Source organism: Cyrtonyx montezumae, unplaced genomic scaffold (assembly GCF_038088225.1).
Source record: "Cyrtonyx montezumae isolate F1298 unplaced genomic scaffold, pur_monq_1.0 scaffold_3, whole genome shotgun sequence".
Taxonomy (NCBI): domain Eukaryota; kingdom Metazoa; phylum Chordata; class Aves; order Galliformes; family Odontophoridae; genus Cyrtonyx; species Cyrtonyx montezumae.
The window spans coordinates 28,829,039-28,848,494 of record NW_027072034.1 but is presented as its reverse complement, the minus strand read 5'-3'; the positions used below and the strand labels follow the sequence as shown (position 1 = coordinate 28,848,494).

The 19,456-nt window shown below is 36.7% G+C and overlaps 1 protein-coding gene across 1 annotated transcript in view; it reads left to right on the top strand.

Moving 5' to 3' along the window:
* Nucleotides 1-19,456, top strand: part of MYO16 (myosin XVI) — a 257,006-nt gene that overhangs the window by 62,423 nt on the left and 175,127 nt on the right. The window contains exons 5-8 of the mRNA XM_065741050.1: nucleotides 601-725; nucleotides 4,414-4,539; nucleotides 18,057-18,132; nucleotides 18,816-18,969. Of these exons, the coding sequence (XP_065597122.1) occupies nucleotides 601-725; nucleotides 4,414-4,539; nucleotides 18,057-18,132; nucleotides 18,816-18,969 (481 nt within the window). The remainder of the gene's footprint in view (nucleotides 1-600; nucleotides 726-4,413; nucleotides 4,540-18,056; nucleotides 18,133-18,815; nucleotides 18,970-19,456) is intronic.

The window sequence follows — 19,456 nt, the reverse complement described above, 5'->3', positions numbered from 1 at the left end:
GGTTTATAGGGCCTTGCAGTGGTCCAGGCCCAGATGGAAAGCTAATCGTGGCTAAAATAACTCAAGCAAATAAAAAACTGTAGAGTTTTAGTGTCGCTTGCTTCAATTCATGGTGCCTCAAAGAGTTGAGTTGATAGATTTGAGAGATTAGTCTGGGGCAATGTAATATATACACAGAGGTAATGGAATACTGCCTCAAATAATATTCATTAAATAAGTCCTAAAGACTTGGACTGGGTTCTCTGAAGTGCTTTTTAAAAATTAATTATTTATTTTGTCTTAGCTCCCTTACTTCTCAGTTTCAACAGACTGAATGGTATTCTTACTATTTTGCCTCCAACTGTTCTTGCCAGTCAAGATTCATCCGGTCCATTTGTCTGATATTAGCGACTGACATTAAGTCATCCAAGTAATACAGATAAATAAGGATATGAATAATCTTGTTAGTAAATATAAGCAAGGGGACACGTTCTGTAAACATACACTGAATTCTTATTAAATATTGACTACCCCTTTACAAACCCAGGAAACAAAGTCAAAGTCATGTACCTTGTTTACTGATGAACGATATAGCAGGTTTTAGCTTTTTCATTTTTCCAGGTGTTGAGTTGAATTCCTTGCGCCAAATGAAGATACAGAGAGCTATGACTATGCTGACAGATGTCCGACAGCTCATATCAAGTGGAGGAAGCGTGAATCAGAAGAATGATGAGGGAGTTACCCTGGTGAGTCGGAGTATGTGGCATTCTGAGTTCCAGCCCTGTGAATGCACACTGGTTCAACTGTAATAGTGAAAATGCAAGTGCAAGCACAAGGCTGTTCTGTAAGACAAGAAATGAAGGAGCACAGGATATTGGTTCTCATTTGGCCTTTTGAAAATAGATATGTCAGTGCCCTGCACAATAGAGATTTTGAAACAGATGAGTGCAGCATCTTTGTGTTAGTGGCAACTGAATACGCTACACAACAGCAAGAAAAACTGTGTGCTCTGAATTTTAGAACTAGAGTGAATACTTAAGATCACTGACACTGTGCAAGATGGGCCCTAAAGCTTCACTGAGTGATGACTGTTTTATGTCCATACCTCCTGGCTGAGCAAGTCTAAAACATCATTTCATGTAGTTGTACCTTCTTGAATCAGTGTTATGAAGCCTCCACCTTACCAATAGATAAGTATTTTTCCAGATTTGCTTGTTATTTTCAATCGTAGGTTCTCATTATACTTTTTGCTACTTTGGTCTGAATTGGTACCATTTAACCAAATCATCCATTTGCCTAATTGTCTCACTGCATATCAGGAATAGTCGAAGTGCATGGGTGGAACATGTTTAACAGTACTGCATATACCAGTAGAAAAGCATTTGGATAGTTTCTTGATTTTTTTTCCTTCATTTTCTTTTTTCTTTCTTTCTTTCTTTCTTTTTTTTTTTTTTAGTGTTGGATGCAGACCAATGGGATATTTTTATTTGATCAGTTTTTATGCAGAACTTTGCTTTCAGGAATTTTTTCATAGTGCTGCCACAAGTAGCTACAGAGTAAATAATTTTGCTTTTGTTTGAGGTTTCTATTAAATGAAAGCTTTGTCATACGAATTGGTGAGAAATACAGAATTTGTTAGACTGTTCTGTCCCTGTTCATGGTTGTGGAGTCAGCCAGTCTGTAAGGCCTCTGGGAACAGTTTTTGTTACTCTAAATCTATCAGTACAGAGAAAACAACATAGATGTCAGTTGTAAGTAGAAAATGAGATATATTTTCTGTTCATAGACTCTGAGATGATACAGTTTAAATATAATTATGTTTGAAACTCTGCCAAAAACGAAGAGTCTGTTGCTTTAATCCTATTAAATGACATTCAGCAAGTCCTTTTTTTTTCCCCAAGTAATACGTTTTTGGTTTGTTTGTTTTTTTTTCATATGTTTTTACTCTTTGCTGAGTGTCATCGGTTGAATATATATTAAATTCACCCAATATTCTCAATTTCTGAAAGTGTATTGTATGCCATGGTCAGCAGTATGTTCTTTAAGTTATATGGAGAACACCAAGAAGATAAACCTGTCAACATGGTGACAAGCCACATCCAACTCACTGACAGTTGGGAAGATCATGTTGCACAAGACTACCCTAAAACCAGTCTAACTCTAAATCTTCAGCACAGATTGCTAAGCAACAGATTAAGTACCATAGGGGTGGAACAGGAGCTGTGTATCCTGAGCAGGGAGCAGTGAGTTGGAAAAAAATGTTTAGGCCAGCTCTTATCAACTAGATGTTCTAGTGCTGCATCTCTGGACAACCAAATCTACCAGTGGATACAAACATAAACCCTTTTATTTTTGGTGGCAAGCTCAGAGAAGAGTGGCACTTAGTCCTGCTTCTTCTTCCTTAAGGATTTATAATCTGTCACAAACAACCTTCTTTTCATACATTATCTAATGCCATGTGTAATTTAGGATTAATAAGGAAAAACTGATGACATACAGACACACACTCTCTCAGAATCACAGCACATACATATATGTCTGTGTCTATGCTCCATATAGCAATGTGTGGTAAAACTAATTCTTCTGATAAAATTTCCTGTGATAATTTTTTTTAAACATTTCAGTCACAAATGATTCCTTTGTCCTCCAAGCTTTTAAACTGCTTTAAAATAACACTTACCAAATTGATGTTTGAATCAAAAATGCGGTTTCTTTTGTTAAAAACAGAAGGATAAAACTGTATCAAATTATAGGAAATCTTTGAGGTTTCTGTATGTTTGAAATTAGAACATTTATAGTGTACTGAATTGGTGTTCTGCCCCCATTTCTTGGGAATATTTTTGATGGGCTATAAAGTATTTTATCTTCTTGCATGAGAAATGTTCATAAAGAAAATTTTATGCATCCTTTGCAAGTGCAGCTGAACCAGAAATAAAAAAATAAAAAATAGTGGCAAATGATATCCTGGGCAGGTTTTGGTGTCTCCTGTTCTTGTTGAGACTTATGCAATTCCAGGAAGAGATTTATTGCAAGAGGTTTCTCTTATGCTAACAATGCTTCAGAAGGCAGAAAAACCCATGTAGTTGGGCAACGTTATTTTGGCTTATAGGTTACCCACTTTAATCTCAGCTCTCCTTTTCTGCAGTCTTGCTTAACCCTGTTTTCACTGACCTTCACTGGAATTTTTTTTATGTCTGTGATGGGTAGTTACATTCTGCCACCATCCAAGTGCAAATTTTGTCCCTTTGGTTACCAGAAGTGGAGGGGATGTTTGGAAACATACCAAAGAGTGATGAGAAAGTAAATGCCACAGAACTACAAGCTGATTCATTCTGGTCATGTGAGGTATCAGCAGAGTAATTTGCCACTCATAAACATGGAATCATAAAATTACTTGGGTTGCAAGGACCATAAAGATTCCATCCCCCATCTGATTCCAGCCCCTTGCAATGGGGAAGACAGTTTCCACCAAAATGTACAAGTGTCACTTTTTCCCTGATTTAGGATTCCTTATTGTTTCTTCTTTCACTTAATTAGTACTGGAGTAAGTAATTTGTATTGCTCTAATGTGTCTTTCTCTATGAATCCAGTTTCTCAGCTCACCCATTAACAAAGACATTCTTGATCTTACTCCTTTCATTTGCCACAGCTGTCCTCATGACCTTGTCTCTCATTCTGTCATTACTTCTCCAAACAACAAGCCCTAAGCAAGCACAGCCACCTGTGAGGTTGTCCCTGCTTTGACAGGACAGTATGCTATTGGGACCTCCTGGCTGCAGTGTTTATCATTCTTTTACTGTATTTCCCCCTCTCTCTGTCCAGTGTTAACTCTGAAATGAAGTTTCCTGGTATAGAAAATTAACTAAAAACTATTAAAGCACTCAAAATAATGAAGTATCTGGTGAAGCAACACAGAGAAAAAAATATCTCTGTGGTGTTTTTTAGGATGTTCTTTGTAACTGTTTTTGTGCAGAAAAGTGACAGAATTGTAGAAGTCAGTGTACTTTGATGATATGTCATTGAGTTCATTTCAGCATCAGCTCACATCTGGGATATTTGAACTGTCACAGAAGAAAGTTAGGCCTAGGCCAACCTCTGCTGAAGAGTGTAACTGTACCTGAGCTCATGAAGTCTGTGAATATGTTTGAAATGGATACTGGTTTGCTTGAAGTTGTATGGAAATGATTTAGTGAGAATATGTTGTTTAAACAGATGTCAGTAAGATGATCTTTTTTGGGGGGGACTGGATTTTGTTCATGAATACTAAATAAGATTATTCTGTGGTTTTCTAGAATGTTGTTCTCATGTGTATTTTTTTTTAATCATGATTCAACCAGTTAGGTCTCTGAGGCAACCAGTATATACAGTAGTACCTCGTGGTTTTTTGTTTTTGTTTTTTCTGAGAAATTTAAAATAGATATTTTCATATTCCAGCTGCATGTGGCCTGTGCAAATGGCTACAAGAATGTTGCATCTCTGATACTGGATCATGGAGCTGATCTCAATGTGGTGGATAATCTATACTGGACACCTCTACATTTAGCTGCAAAGTATGGACAGGTAAAGCATGATTTTTTAATCTCCTTCTCTTTGTGGTAGTCTTGTGTATGTGGTAATAACAAATACACTCAAGTCAGAGAGACTATTCTTTCTTAGTGTGAAAAATGTATTATAAGTGGAACATGGAAAATGACAGATCATTTGAGAATAAATGTTGTAAAGCTATCAATCAAACATGGCTCATTAAAATCGGCAGCAGTTGTCTCCAGCAAAAGTTAAATTTGCAGGGAAATTTGAAAAGAAGCCAAAATAATCACTTTTGTTATATTCTGGTGTCAAATGGTTATTTTTAGCTAGTTTATTTGCTATATATGTTTCTGTAGATGAATGTACAGGATCCACTTAGCACGGTATTTGCTTTCTACGTTTTCCAGTCACTGAGCTGTGGAAGGCTGAGTTGGATTTGGGATTTGGCCATTCCTTTCACATTTTTTTTCACCCTTGCTCTCTCACAGGACATGCTCAGTGCTACTTTCACATGTGTGACCACCTTAGAATTGATCCTCACAGCTCCCAGTGACCTTCACAAATTACTTCTTACCACACTTACCTTCCAAAAGCTTCATATATGCATCCTAGCTTGGCCTCCCATATTACTGACCCTTTCTCATGCCAGGTTTCTGTTGCAATTCCTGGAAAACTCACTCCCTTCTTATCTTTGTCCTCCATGAGGAAGAATGGAACATACTGTGCCGTGGACACAATGCTGAGCTTCACAGTCTTGCTCTGAAATTGCTCTCTTCAGATACCTTCTGATGTCAGGACTAGGCTTCCTGATACTGGATGTGGGCATACAGGGCTGGTCAGAAGATGTTGTGAATTGCTGTCAAGCCATTACCCTGTTTTTTCAGTATTTTCCTATCTTGTAATGCCTATTTCTGTCACTTTGACTATTAGTTTTTAAATGTAACTCAGAATGGTAAATGTTGTTGTTCCTAGACGGGAATCTGTTCAGTTTTTTTAAATTATTTAATTAATATGTGATGGCTATTATGAAAGTAATAGCTCTTATTTAATTCTGTTGACCCACTTTAGAGGCATGTGTTGGTGTGATGGCAGTAGAAGTTTATCCTTCTCACTAATATTCCATTACTCTTTGGTTCAACAAATGACAACAGAGGTGAGGAGTCTGACAGAATAGTGTCTGACATGGAAGTGTGCATGAAGCACAAGTGTGTCATGGCATTCCTCCATGTCAAAAAGAATGACACCCATTGACATTCATTGATGCTGAATGTTATGGAGACCAACCAGTGAGGCAGTGGCTGGTGCAATTCAGCAGTGGCCATCGTAGCAACTGTGAAACAGTGGGTCACCTCCACTTTATGAGTGTAGGATACAGATTATTGTTCATCACTAAAGAAAATGTATACTTAATGGTGGTGAATGTGTTGAAAAAATAATGTTTAGAAGCTGAGAATTTGCTCTGTCAAATAGTTATTGTGCTCTTTGTATCCATTGTAGTTCCCATGGAAATAAATAGGAGGCGTTACTTCTGGAAATAAATAGGAAGGCATCAAGTCAGTCAGCAACATCTTGTTGACCTGCACGGCTGTGAGGGGGCATCCAATCTTCCTTGGAATTCTTTGAGTTTTTATTCTCTCCATGTGCAGCTGGTTGCCACTCCTGCCTACCCCAGTTATCAGGGGCGTTGTGTCCTGTTTGTCACGGTGACAGTAGCTGTTGGGGTGCCCACATTTTGTTCATCAGGAGGAACAGCATATCTGTCCTCTTACTGCTGTGTCCATGGTAGTTAACCATAAACTTCAGAAGCTTGTTGAGCAGGTTGCATCTCAGATGGATGCTGCTGAACAAAGCTTTGAGCCAGTAGTCATTCTGGCCTCTTTACACTTGGTGTGTGTGTGTATATGTATACATAAATACATATATTTACCCATATATGTGGGTTAATATAAACACTCTGAAATTAATTTCTGGATAGTTAAATTTAAGACAACATTTGTCTGCAAGAATATCCTGGATGTACATTTTGTTAGCCAGGGAGGCACTGATGACATTTTGTGTGTACTGTAGTTATATTTTGCTCATCCCATCCTGTACAGTGCTGTTCTATAGTTCTGAGAAAGGTTCTAGTACTTTTACTGTTCCTTCTGGATCTTGATGTTATATGTTGCAGGTAGACACATACTCACACTCCCTGTGTTCTGACTTAAGAAAGGCAAGAAAACTCTTACTCAGAAGTAATGGGATTGCAGGAATGTGATCTTGGGTTTCAACTATTATTTCATAGAAGCTTTGAACTATATCTCCCTTTATGTTTCAGGTGAGAGTAGCAGTGATTCATACTATTCACAGAGCTTTTGGTGACAAGCCAGGGACCAGTTACGCTCATCACTAGTCCCTGACTCCTCATACAAATGAAGTAACACTGCACTCTTTGTCATTAAAATTAAGAATATACAGAGCAAGAATCTTCCCTGTGGAGTGTTAATAATACAACTTGGTAATAGTTTATTTTGATTGCAGATAAACTACCCTCCCTATTTGGAAAATAGATACAACTTGAATATTGATTTCCATTGTAAGAAACTAGTAAATCATTGAAATAGCTTTATCAAGAGAGATTTATGCTGTCTTAGGGAAAATAATTCATACTGTAGCTAAGCTATTAAAGTGTTTTTAAGATTTCCTTTCTTATGTTAATTTTGAGAAACATTTAACCTTAATAGGAATTCATGCTCATGTTGTAATTACGTTTTCATTTGGAGTCGGTAATTAAAGACAAATGTGAAAACTGTTACTTTTTTGAGAAAAACTATGGCATAGTGGGAATAACTTTAGTGATAGCGTAACTTGGGATAGCCTGTTTTAATTAAATCTATATTTCTGAGAAATCAGTTATTTTTTATCCAAAAAAATTGACATTTCCTTTGAAAGAGAAATAGAAATTGTTGACTGTGGCCCTTACAGTTTCATCCTCTTGCAACTCATATTTGTAGCAGGCTTTGTTTAAAAGCTTCACTTGAAAATCTTAGTACAGTAATAAACTGTATGCTCTATCAGAAGACTGTAAAAAAATCAGTCTGGCTTTACTCTGATGCAGTACCATTTGTGCTTACAGTAGAAAGGCAGCCATTTTAAGGAGTGATAGACGGTGTTCTTTTTGATTTCTTACTTGAATGAATGAATGACGTCCATTCAGATTTAAATAAAGAAGCAACTATCTTTTAAAATGGGAAAGTATTGTCACAACGTACTCCCTGAATCTTCTACTGTGTTTTCTTTTAATTCACATTTTTTAAAACTTTGTTTACAATCTGTTCTTTCACCTCAGTTATACTAAGACTCACGCTATCTTCAGTATTGTTTTCAGTCTTTGAACTGATTTTTTTTCCTTCCAGCACCATCCAGTGTATTATCATCATGATATTTTATGCGTTGTGTGAACTGATAGCTCTTTTCATTCATGAAATAACAGCAAAATTATAATTGTTCAGATATATCTTTTCATCTGGCAAGCCTGCCTACATTAATTAAATGCAATCAAATGAGAAATGCACGTTATACATTATGCTTGTCTGTCATACTCAGTAGGTTTCAAGGGAGGTGAATCTTTTTCTGTCTTTTGAGTCATTTCTCCCCTAGTCAGTAGGGATCGATACTACGGGAGTCATCCAAGACTCAGAGGAATAAATGAATCTGTACTGCGAGCTTTCTAACAACTAATACTCTTCTTGAGGGGTAAAATTGGTTAAATTGTTAGTAACAATTAATACATGTTACAAGTAAGAGTTCTTTAGTGCAGGAATTATTTCTATGCTATGTTCTAAGAATATTAGGCAGTGGCTGCTACAAAGAGTGAAAAAGAGTTAAAGAAGAAAAGATAGAAAATGGGGAAAGAGACACAGACAAACAGGCAGATATACAAACACAGCAAAGCAGTTCACCGCTCCTCTGTCTTCTTCTGTCTTGGGTGTCAGGGGGTGCTGATCTTTGGTAGTGGCATATTGTCCAAGGTGTGATGGTCAGCTGAGGATGAATTAACATTTTCTCTTTCTTATAGCCTAGAGTGGTCAAGGTTGCTCTTCGGAATGACAGCTTCTGATTTTGGGGATCTCAGGGAGAATTTTTTTGTTCCTGACTTCTAGGCCCTGAAAATTTAAATCAGCAGAGATAAGAGGAAACAGGGATTTAGCAGCTTGTATCTTGCCTTCACAGGATGCAATAGTATAATCTCCTAACGTCCTCTATCAAGCTGAAAATATTTGCTACCAAGCCAATTCTTCAGCCAGAAAACATACCTGGATCATCTCATTTGAAAGCAAACAGCTTCTGGCTCTGTCTAACAGAATGCTTTCAAATGTGAAACAGTCCACAGCGTATTGCTGATTGTCTCATGTTGATCTGGGATACTGCACTCCTTATCAGTCTCAGACAATTCTCTTGAACTGATTTATGTTATAGACAACACATACATGAACTTTGTACATTACCTTATGAAAAATGTGAGTAATGTTATTGTAATGTTGCTTAAGAGTGGCATCCAGACTCAGCCAAAGGACTTAAGCTCTGTACATATAAAGTTTTGTGTTTGCAAATATACAAAATGTCAAAGAATAATGACCCCCACTCCCTGATATGGCTATTTGTAAGACCATACCAAGAATAGAGTTGAAACTAATTCACTTTTCATGGAAATAAATAAATTGAAGCCACTGAAATTTAAGTTCTATAGTAAGAAAAATTAATTTGCAGCTGTAAAGGAGGAAAATTGTGAAGAATAAAGGCACTGGAAGCATCATGTTACAAAACTCAAGTTGTAAACTAATACACGACATACGTAGACTATAAAAGCTTATTTCTGCAGTTTTCATAGTAAACTATATGAGAATTGGTGGAGCAATGATATGTTGTCCTGACTGAGCTGAGCATATGTGAAAGACATTACACTTACACCGTATAATCAAACTGTGGCTTGTACAAGCACTTTAATAATGGCAGAAGCAGTTTTACATTGGCTGGGATTATTCTCAACTAAATTTAGCTAATTACAAGTTAAATACAAATTCAAAGCATTGCCTTGCTAGTATGGAGAATAACTTCTCAGTTGCAATTCAGACAACTCTAAGAGGTGCATTTAATGTAGGTGGAATAAATCATTACTTGGAGGTCTGCTTCTCCTCCTGATTACAGGGGGTATGGGCAACTCACAGATGTTAGGGCTCAATTTGAACTCTTTTAAAATATATGAGAGAAAACCAGCCCAGAAAAGATGTTTAGAAGTTCAAAGAGTGAGTCAGTCACCCACTGGATGTTCTGCTTCTCCCTAGGCTTCATGAAGGGGGCACAGTAAATGTTTCACTGAAATGAGGAAAAGCTGTGCAGAATGAATCCTACAAAGAGTTAGTGACTTACAATGATAATTCTCTTATCAAAAGCATCACCATAATGAATTTCTTGCAAAAAGAGAATAACTAAGAGTTTTAAGTGCCAGTATATCTTATCTGATTTTTAAAACTCTAGCTATATTTATGTATACATTTGAAAAGAAAAATAGTTTCAAATTTTCTGGTCACTGATAAACTTACTATCTAAATTTGCAAAAAATTGTTATAGTTCAAATATTGAAACAGAGCATGAGTAAGTGGTAAATGAATTCTGCTATTTATGTCCAAGTGCTACTGAGTTTGAGAAATATTTGCAGTAAATGGCTATTGAATGCAGGATGAGGTAGCTGAGGCTACTACTTGCAGATGATGCTCTGCTTTGCAGGAACAGATCAGGTTAACACGTAGTGCATTGTTAGACTATTAATTGAAGTACTACCTGCTGCAAACATTAAAAAATAATGGTAATAGTGTTAAAAAAAAAAAAAAAGATTATTTTTCAGCAAGGCTCTACTGTGTTTCTAGGACTGTTTTTGTTTTCCACCCTGGAAGGGTGAGAACAACACCCATTCTTTTTTTTTTTTATGTTTTAATGCAAGTTGGTATTCTCATGTAATGCCAAAAATACATATTATTGAGGTATTAAGGCCAGAGTTACTCAATACCTTAATAATATCATGGAATATAATAACCTCTTCAGCACACATGTAAATCTGCATCAGTAACACACATAAACCTCTTCAAAATAAGATTATAAAGGCAGCCAAACAAGCCTCAAGAAATTAGAATATGCCAGGATTGCCTAAGTAAATTTAACAAGGCCCTTTAGACATATACATTGATGTAAATATTAACTCCATGTCTCATTCCCATACAGCACTGGGGAGTGCTGCTCTATAGGCTCTTGCCTGTGCACTCTGCAGTAGACACCCAGGTAACTCAGGTACCTCACTGGAGGTCAGCACTGACACCAACAGTGGAAGGGCAGCTTGCATCTCTCCGGCTTATCCCCTCATTTGGATTTAGCACAGCAGTCTCTCTGTGAAGAGCTGGGAATATGCACTGAGAGGGAGTGCTGTCACTGCTGGACACCTCCCAGGCTGCTGTGATCAGGAGAGCGCACACTCCCCCTCCCTGTGCTGGGAGTAGGCTCTGATGCTCGCCTTGGGTATTTTGGCACAATTCCCAGGCACAAGCTGTTTCTTTGTTGTTTATCACAGAAATGTCACCTTTCAAAACAGCTATCAGAGACATGCAGGTCAGAGCTGACTCCCCAGTATCTTAAACACTACCTCTCCCCAAATTTCATCCTCGGGGAAAGCTGTCTGCCTATGTCTAAACTGTTAAAATGCTAAATCAAAGAAGGCGAGGGATTAAGCTGAGCATCAGTCTGGCTCATGTTCACATTGTTTAGAGCTAGCTTCCTCTGCAGGAGATTAGTCTTGTTTTTAGAGAGCTGCTTGGAGTGGTCCAAAGCAGGGTTGGGGACAGAGCTAACAGTTAAGCAGTATGGATTATAAGGGATACTTAAGCTTGCTCCATTGCACTCTCCTATTTAGCAAGGCAGATTTAGCCTGTGGCTTTGAGACTTTAACAGTTTCATGATGTCAGACAAAAAAGATAATTGTTGAGATGCTGTCTGTCTCTCCAAAAGTAACTCTCACACTAGCAAATATTTCCCACTAAGCATAAATACATAACATTTGTTTAGAGAGTTCAGGTACCTGTATTGTTTACAAAATGTGTGCATCGTGGAATTGCCAATCTGTAAGTATATTGTCCCTTCGTACTACACACTTGATTGGCTTCTTTGCTTGGATCAAATCATATTTTGTCTGGCTGGTTCATCTAAACATGGTGTTTCACAACTGAAGTCTGGGAGAACACATCTTATTAGTAGTGGTCTAATTTGCTCATTGTTACAAGGACATATTAATGATTCAACTCAGCTATGAAGAATTTTTTTACGTGCTTGTTGACCTCAAAATAAGAAAAAATAGAGATGATTAGAATGTTCTTAAGTGTAGATGGGATACCTGATTTCATTCTGTGAAATTATGTTAAATCTCTTTCCAATGAGTCCACTGCCTTAGCAGTTCTTTGAATGCAGTTTCTGGACTTACTCCTCAAATGTTTTGAATGAGAAGAACCAAAGGAAGGAGGTGCCTGTTCAGTATTTCAAAAATAATACAATATAGTCACTCAGGGAATACATGTTTTCCCTATCAAGCAGTTAGAATCTTTCATTTGTGGTCAGAGAACCCTCTCAAGAATGTTTTATCTAGACATATCTCACTCTCTTTTGTCTTTTTGTTCATCTTTGGCATTCATGATTATACTCAGGTAGAGCAGCAGCATTTCCCTTCAGACCCAATTACACTCATTTTACTCCAGAAGGGAGATTTCTTTGGAATTTCTGCGTGTGATATCTTTTCTTTCACTCTCAGTATACTCTGAAGGTTTCAGTAGATCTTTCAAATGCTAATTAAAAATGCACAACACTAAGACAAGAGAACCTATATTCACACAATGCCAAGTGGTAAGAAAATAGATATACAAGTTTGAGCTTTATACAGACTTGGGGCAGCTCTGTTTACAAAAGCACTATAAAATTTTTTGGTTATGGGACATTGTTAAAGCTGAGATGTGCACAGACTGCATTATATTTTTATTCAGTTATTGCAGGATCACAGTAATTGAATTAAAATTAGTTTTCATGAAATGCCACTGATAGGAACTTAAGCTCGTATACATAGTTAAGTATATATAAATGTAGGAAAGGCATATGTAATAAAAAAGGCTAATGAGACTGTTCAGGTACAAAATTTGAGAAGTGCCAGATTTATGATCCTCATTAATGTTAATATTATTAATACAGAACTTTTATGAACATAACTTAATGTTTCTTTAATCACAAGATCACATAATATTTTTTCAACATAATTTTTTTGGTCTAATTCTCCAGAGGACTCAAAAATAGAAGTATAGATTATAGTCTTGAAGTAAAGACTGATGAAGAAAAACATAAATGATCTTTATCACTTTGTTAGCTGAAAAAAATACTAGGCTGTCCTTTGCTCAAGCTATTCCAGAAGCTTAAAAGGTGCATTTAAGCAATGTAGGTTAAACATGCTGACTACAGAAAGCCTATAGAGACATGGAGTATCTGGGTTCCATTCCAAGCCCTCTTTATGAACAGGCACAGTCTTTACAGTTTGTTCCTCCCATGTGTAACCTTATTTCCTCAATTCCCTTCTATCTGTTCAATTCTTGTTGTTATTCCATTGCCTTATTGTCCCATTTCTGGCTTCATGCCCCATTTCTAGTCTTATCCCAATCCTTCTTTCCTTGAACAGCCAGTCTCTGTATCACCTCTCCCTGATTCTAATCCAAACTTTCTCTTCTCTCTACTTTGACTTGTGCCAAAATTACTGCCCTTCTGTTGTACTTATCCTTTTTCTTCCATTTGTTTTCCACTCGCTCACAATCCCAATCTCTTGTTCAATCTCAGTGGTTTTCCCTCACAATGTCACTTTCCTCTTTCATTTTCTTTTTCTGCTTAATCCATCTCTGCCTACATCCTGGCTTGTTGCCATATCCCTCTTTGTGCCTTTCACTTCATTTATTTGATGCTACTAGTTCTAAAGTCCATCACTTTATCCACACTCTCTTCTATTTTTTCCCCTCTGCCCTGCTGCTAGTCTCATTCCTGCAACCTACTTTTTCTCATTTGTTCCACTTTGCTGACTGCAGGTGGCTATAGCACTCTTTTCTCTGTGCACAACTAGGGGAAATATTGTTCTGCTCTATGTTGTTTTAAGAAAGGAGATCTGTAGTGAGTGTCAGACATGATTTTGTATGTCTATAACAGTAAAATTGATCAAATTTGCAATTGCAAAGAAAATACATAAATACTACTCTTATTTAGATATTTATGAGACTTTGGCTTTATGTGAGATACAGTTTTTTAAGGTATGCTATTTTGCTAGTATGTGGTATTCAAAAATGAAATCACAGTATCTCAAATAGTTTAATGATTATCTTACAAATGTTGAGAGTCTTAGTCACGAGCTCTGCTTTTGTTTGTTTCAGTCCCCAGTAACTTAAGTGAATGTACTTCCCTAATTTGCACTTTTCTTAGTATCCTTGATGCTTTTTGAAGTGCCTATTATCACCTCTTTGTATTAATTAAATACAATTCTCCAGTGTTTTTCTAAGTAGTTTTTTACACGATAACTTATCTGAATGTATTTATTCTGTCTAAAGAATATGTAACCAGTCTCTAGTTACAACAATTCTACTGCAGGAGCTCAGTACTAATAATGATAATAATACTAATAACAAACACTGGAATTACTTTATTGATTTATATTTTTTATTGCTTAGCTTTTAGACATCCAAATTTTCTTCACGTTAACATTTTGTGTAGTACAAAGTCTTCACTCTGTACAAACATGGAAGCTCATGAGGACTGGGCAGTTTATCTTCCCACACCATGCTCTCAAGAGTGCTTCATCTTTGACTGATTTATCTTTCTGAGATATTTTTTTTAAAACGAATCATAAAAACTCTCAAGCAGCAATTCCAGCAAAGTGCCTAGTAAAAAATGACACGGTGAGGCTAATACTCACTTTTTAAGCTCAGTCAAGTCAAATTTAACATTTTGAGCAATTGAAAACATGTTCCTATAAATACAGATGTCCATCTTACTCAGTTGTGAAGACTGCTGTTGATAATGGTGTAACCAGTGGTATTTCTTGGATTCTGCCTTGTGTTTTGTTGTGATTAGTGAATAAATATCATAGATTAAAAAAATAATTCTTAAGGTTTTTTTTTTTTCCCCCCACAAAATATTGTGAGATTTGTGGTCCAAAATAATACTGTTTTTGATTGAAGATCATTGAAACCCAGTGCCAACCTTATGAAGTTCAACAAGGTAAAGTGCAAGGTTCTGCACCTGGGGTGGGGCAATTGCAAGCACAGATGCAGGTTGGGTGGAGAATGGCTTGGGAGCAGCACTGGGGAGAAGAATTTGGGAGTGCTGATTGATGAAAGACTCAACATGCACCAGCAATGTGTGCCTGTAGCCTGGAAGGCCAGACATATCCTGAGTTGCATCAAGAGAAGCATCACTAGCAGGTTGAGGGAGGTGATTCTGTGTAGAGGGATGATCACTTCCCTACTCCTTCTGGCAGTGCTATTTCTGATACAAATCAGGATGCTGTTGGCCTTCTTGGCCACCTGGGCACACTGCTGGATCATGTTCAGCCAATTTCCTCTACATTCTTCTAGCCACTCTGCCCCAAGCCTGTAGTGTTTTGTGTCATCAACAAATGTGCTTACTGTTTACTCTGCCCCATGATGCAGATAATTAATGGTGCTGTGCAACAGGACTGGACACCGTATTTACACCTTGGGCATGGCTTTAGTTACTGATCTTCACGTAGACTTCTTTCCAGCTATTATCAGCTATCTGTGGGCCAAGCCACAGAGCCAGTTTTCATTCTGCCAGAATGGTGGAATGGCAGTGCCTTACTTCTCTGTTTGTCAAGCATCATATCAGAATGGGCTGCTACTGAGATTTACAGTGTAGTCTTGTGAATGCTGAGAAGCCATACTTTCTAGTTGCAGCCTAGAAAAAACACAGAAGTAGACATTTGAAAGTATATTTGTGTTGAGCAAAGTCACTGTCTGATGAAAGTCAGGAACTGGAGGCTGAGTGCTAAATGAGTGGAAATAGGCAAGGCAAGGAGAGGGTATGTGAAGGCCTTTTAAAATGACAGCAAGCAGATTATGGTTTGTGAGAAAAGGAGCCTGTGGGAAACCTAGAACGTGTGACTTTCAGATTAAATATATGAATATGGAAAATATTCCTTGCAACAGCATTCTTAACAGTAAGAGGGCAAGACGTCCAGGAAAAGATATCAAAGAGATGTGGAAAAATGAAATTTGCTCAGAACACATTTCTGTATACATATGTACTGTACTTTAGTTGTAAAGGGTAAGTTTTGTAAAGAGTGCTTATGCTATGTTCTGAAAGGAGTGTAGAGTAGAAGAGGTCTCCTGGTGTCCTGTCAAAAGGCTCTGACTAAAAGAGGCATAAAAGGAAATGTCCGATACTGGTCTGTCACATTGCTTCTCTACTGCCATCTATTGCATAAAAACAAAATGTAATGGAATGTTGGTGAGGAGCTACAGCCTCTGATGTTATGGACCAGTGTAATAAAATAGGAGGCATTACTTTCGGATCAGCCCTCATATATAAACCAGCAAAGACAATGCTGACAAATAAGAAACAAAGAATGTAATGCTTTTTTTTTCTTATTGTCTACAATTTTTCTTGTCTGATTCATATCTAATTCATTTTTAACTATTTAATTCAATTTTAGAAAGTGATAACATGCTGTGGTTTTTATATAAATATTTCTGTTGTTAGCACAATTCTGAAGATATGACAGTTGGATTTTAAAGTATTTTTTTCTAAAACATAAAACGATGAGGTTAAATCTAACACTGGCAGTTCTGCTTATGCAAAAGCGGGTAACTGAAATTAGCGGTGACCTGAATCAAGGATTTCCCACTGGAGCCGTTTCTTTTGACAGCAGGAAGCATTGACCTTGTACCATAGAAGGGTCATCTTGTAGCATAAATCTAAAACTTTGATAGCTCAAAAAGCTATTTATTGTTAGTAAGATGAAAGTGCATGAAAAAAAACGTTCTTTCAATATGACTACCACTTTTTCACAATGGCTGGTAATGAGATTATGTAACTGTCACATGTTTTACTCAGGTCAGTGGCTAAGTATGTTCCTTTTTTTTTTTTTCTTTTGTAATGAAAAAACTCAGAAATATATGTATTGAGGGTTCTTGGTTGAAAGCAGTGCTAATTGGATTTGGAAATAGAGCTGTTTTAGCTTTCTCTGCGCTTCCTAACTTTGCTGAATTTTCTGCTGTTCAGCAAGAATGGAAAACCAGCATTAGAAAACTGAGGAGTGCAAGATCTTTTTTAATTTTTTTAATAGAAATTTACAAAAATGTTTTCCTTGGTTTTCTGTGATGAGAGGTTAGAGGGTTTTTATCCCTGCATTTAGCTGATTCTTGTTTATCATGCCCCTCCCAAGTAAATTACCTGCTATATATTGAATCCACATTGAATTTTACTGTTTATATTGCAATCATTTCCATCTTTTTATTCTTTTTTTTTAATTTATTGCACGTTTTTATACCCAATTGTTAGCTTTTCCCTTCAAATCATGTCTGTCTGTCTGTCTGTCTCTCTCTTTTTTTTTAACTCTTTTCTTCTGCTCTAGAGAATCCTTTCCTTCTTGCACAGCTTACTCTCCCCTTTATGCACATTGGCCACCTCTGATGATTATATTTTCATTGTTTTATTTGCCTAGCATTTATCCAAAAGTGCAAATAGTTTTCCAACATAGATGAGCTCTATATTTGCATTCAAAATGTATTTTTTTTCCTCTTCTTTTGTACTTGCTTTAGGTTCTTATTCATTTCTCACCAACCAATTAATCAGTGTAGACATTATGATCATCTTTTATGGAGAGGTGTACATTGAGACTTTGGTACAGTGATAGGAAAGCTTGCTAAAAACAGTTCCCTGCAGAATTCTTGCAGGATTTGAGCCATATGTCTTAGTCCTTTCTGTTCTATAATACTCTACCGTACTATACTGTACTAGAAATGCTACCATTTCTAATCAATTAAATGGTCTTGGTAAATGTAAGATAAATGCACCAATTTCCACTGCTGACAAAGAGATTTACTTCCAGGGTAGATGTGACACATCTTTGACAGCAGTGGTGCACAGTTGGTGAACTAGACATAAAGAAATAATTATGATTTCGATCTTGACAGGTGATGATGGAGGGTTAGTTTCTTTTCCTTGCTGCTGAGGATTTCTTTACACACGTAAGGGTAGAGGGAGACTTTGGGGTTGAACTTATGCTGAGAAAACAATGAAACTGAATGAGAGCTATATTTTTCTGTACCTCTTGTAATTTATGCAAGTCTGTAAATTAGCTCGAGTAAGTGGAATTTTTGAGATGTTGCCTTTGGTTTATTCAGTGATTTCAGCTAGTATGGCGCTGAATGAGAAATGTACTATTCCTGTCCTACTTCTGCCATTTCATTTTCTGTTTTTGCTTATTTTAGACTAGTCTTGTGAAGCTGCTTTTGACGCACTGGGCAAATCCCAATCTTCTTAACTGCAATAATGAGAAACCTTCAGGTAGGTGAAAATCTATGCAAGTTATCTGTGTATTAGCTACTGTGATACTTCTTTTCTTCTTGCTGGCTTGTTACACAAAGGCATGCACACATGCACATACACACACATATATACATGTGTATGCATGCATATAGTTTATATAGTGTGTATACTTACATACATATATACATGTGTATATATGTTTTTTGTATATTGCTGAGAATTGCTTATCATGATCGTGTCAAGGAGGTCATATCCTATGGTGACATTATCTTCCACACCTTGCATTCTCTGATCATTTTTATTTTTCTTTCTTCCTTGTAAGTTCTTCAGTGCTTTGGTTGCAGCTGCGTGTACACTTTCTTGGTGACTTCATACTGAATTCCTTTCTGGTTTTATACTGATAATAGTAGATAGACTCATGAACTAGTGTTGTTTCTCCTGATGTCCTATGAATTGTTAAACACTAACAAGCTGATTTTGAAGTTTTTCAAATAACAACTTAATTTCATACTGAATTCATTCGTTTATGTATTTCTAATATTATCTTATGATGAGTATCTGAGCAATTCTTTTCATTGTAACAAAATGCTTATCTAGCCAGCTGCTTAATCTTAATTTGATCTGGAGAGTTGAATTGAAAGGAGCTTTTCTGTACTGTTTTTTTTTTTTTGGTCTGATATCTTGATGTTCCAATGTCTTAGATATTGCGGCTTCTGAGTTTATTGAGGAAATGCTTCTGAAGGCTGAAATTGTTTGGGAGGAAAAAATGAAAGACCCTTTATCTGTTTCTGCTTTACCTCAAGAAGAGCCTTATGAAGAGATCATCCATGATCTGCCCACACTTTCCAATAAACTGTAAGTGTTTCTCTTACGAATGATGCATCCTGTTTGTGTCCTTGGAGATAAACCTGACCGGACATGGCCCTGCTTATCTTGCTGCATATGGCCTTGATTGAACAGGGAGGTTGGACAGGATCACCTTTATAGATTTCCCTTCCAACTTCAGCCATTCTATAACTCACTGTGATTTGATGTTTCATTTTGCAAATTTACTGAAATTTTTTGTTTTCTCCCTTTCTGTCCTTTTTCCTTTTCCCCATTTTTCATTTATTTCCCCTTTCCCTTTCTCAATTTCTCATCCTTTCTCATTCTTGTCAACCTTAATTCTAAAAATCTTAATTCAACCTTAATTCTATGAGTAGTACATGGTTATGATTGCCAGTAAAATTATCTTTCGTTACTACAGATTTGTAATTATATTTGTACTGCTTATAATTCAAGTGTAGTTAAGTTGAATTTCACAATGCATTGAATCAAAGAGTCTTAAATTATGTCTTAAATT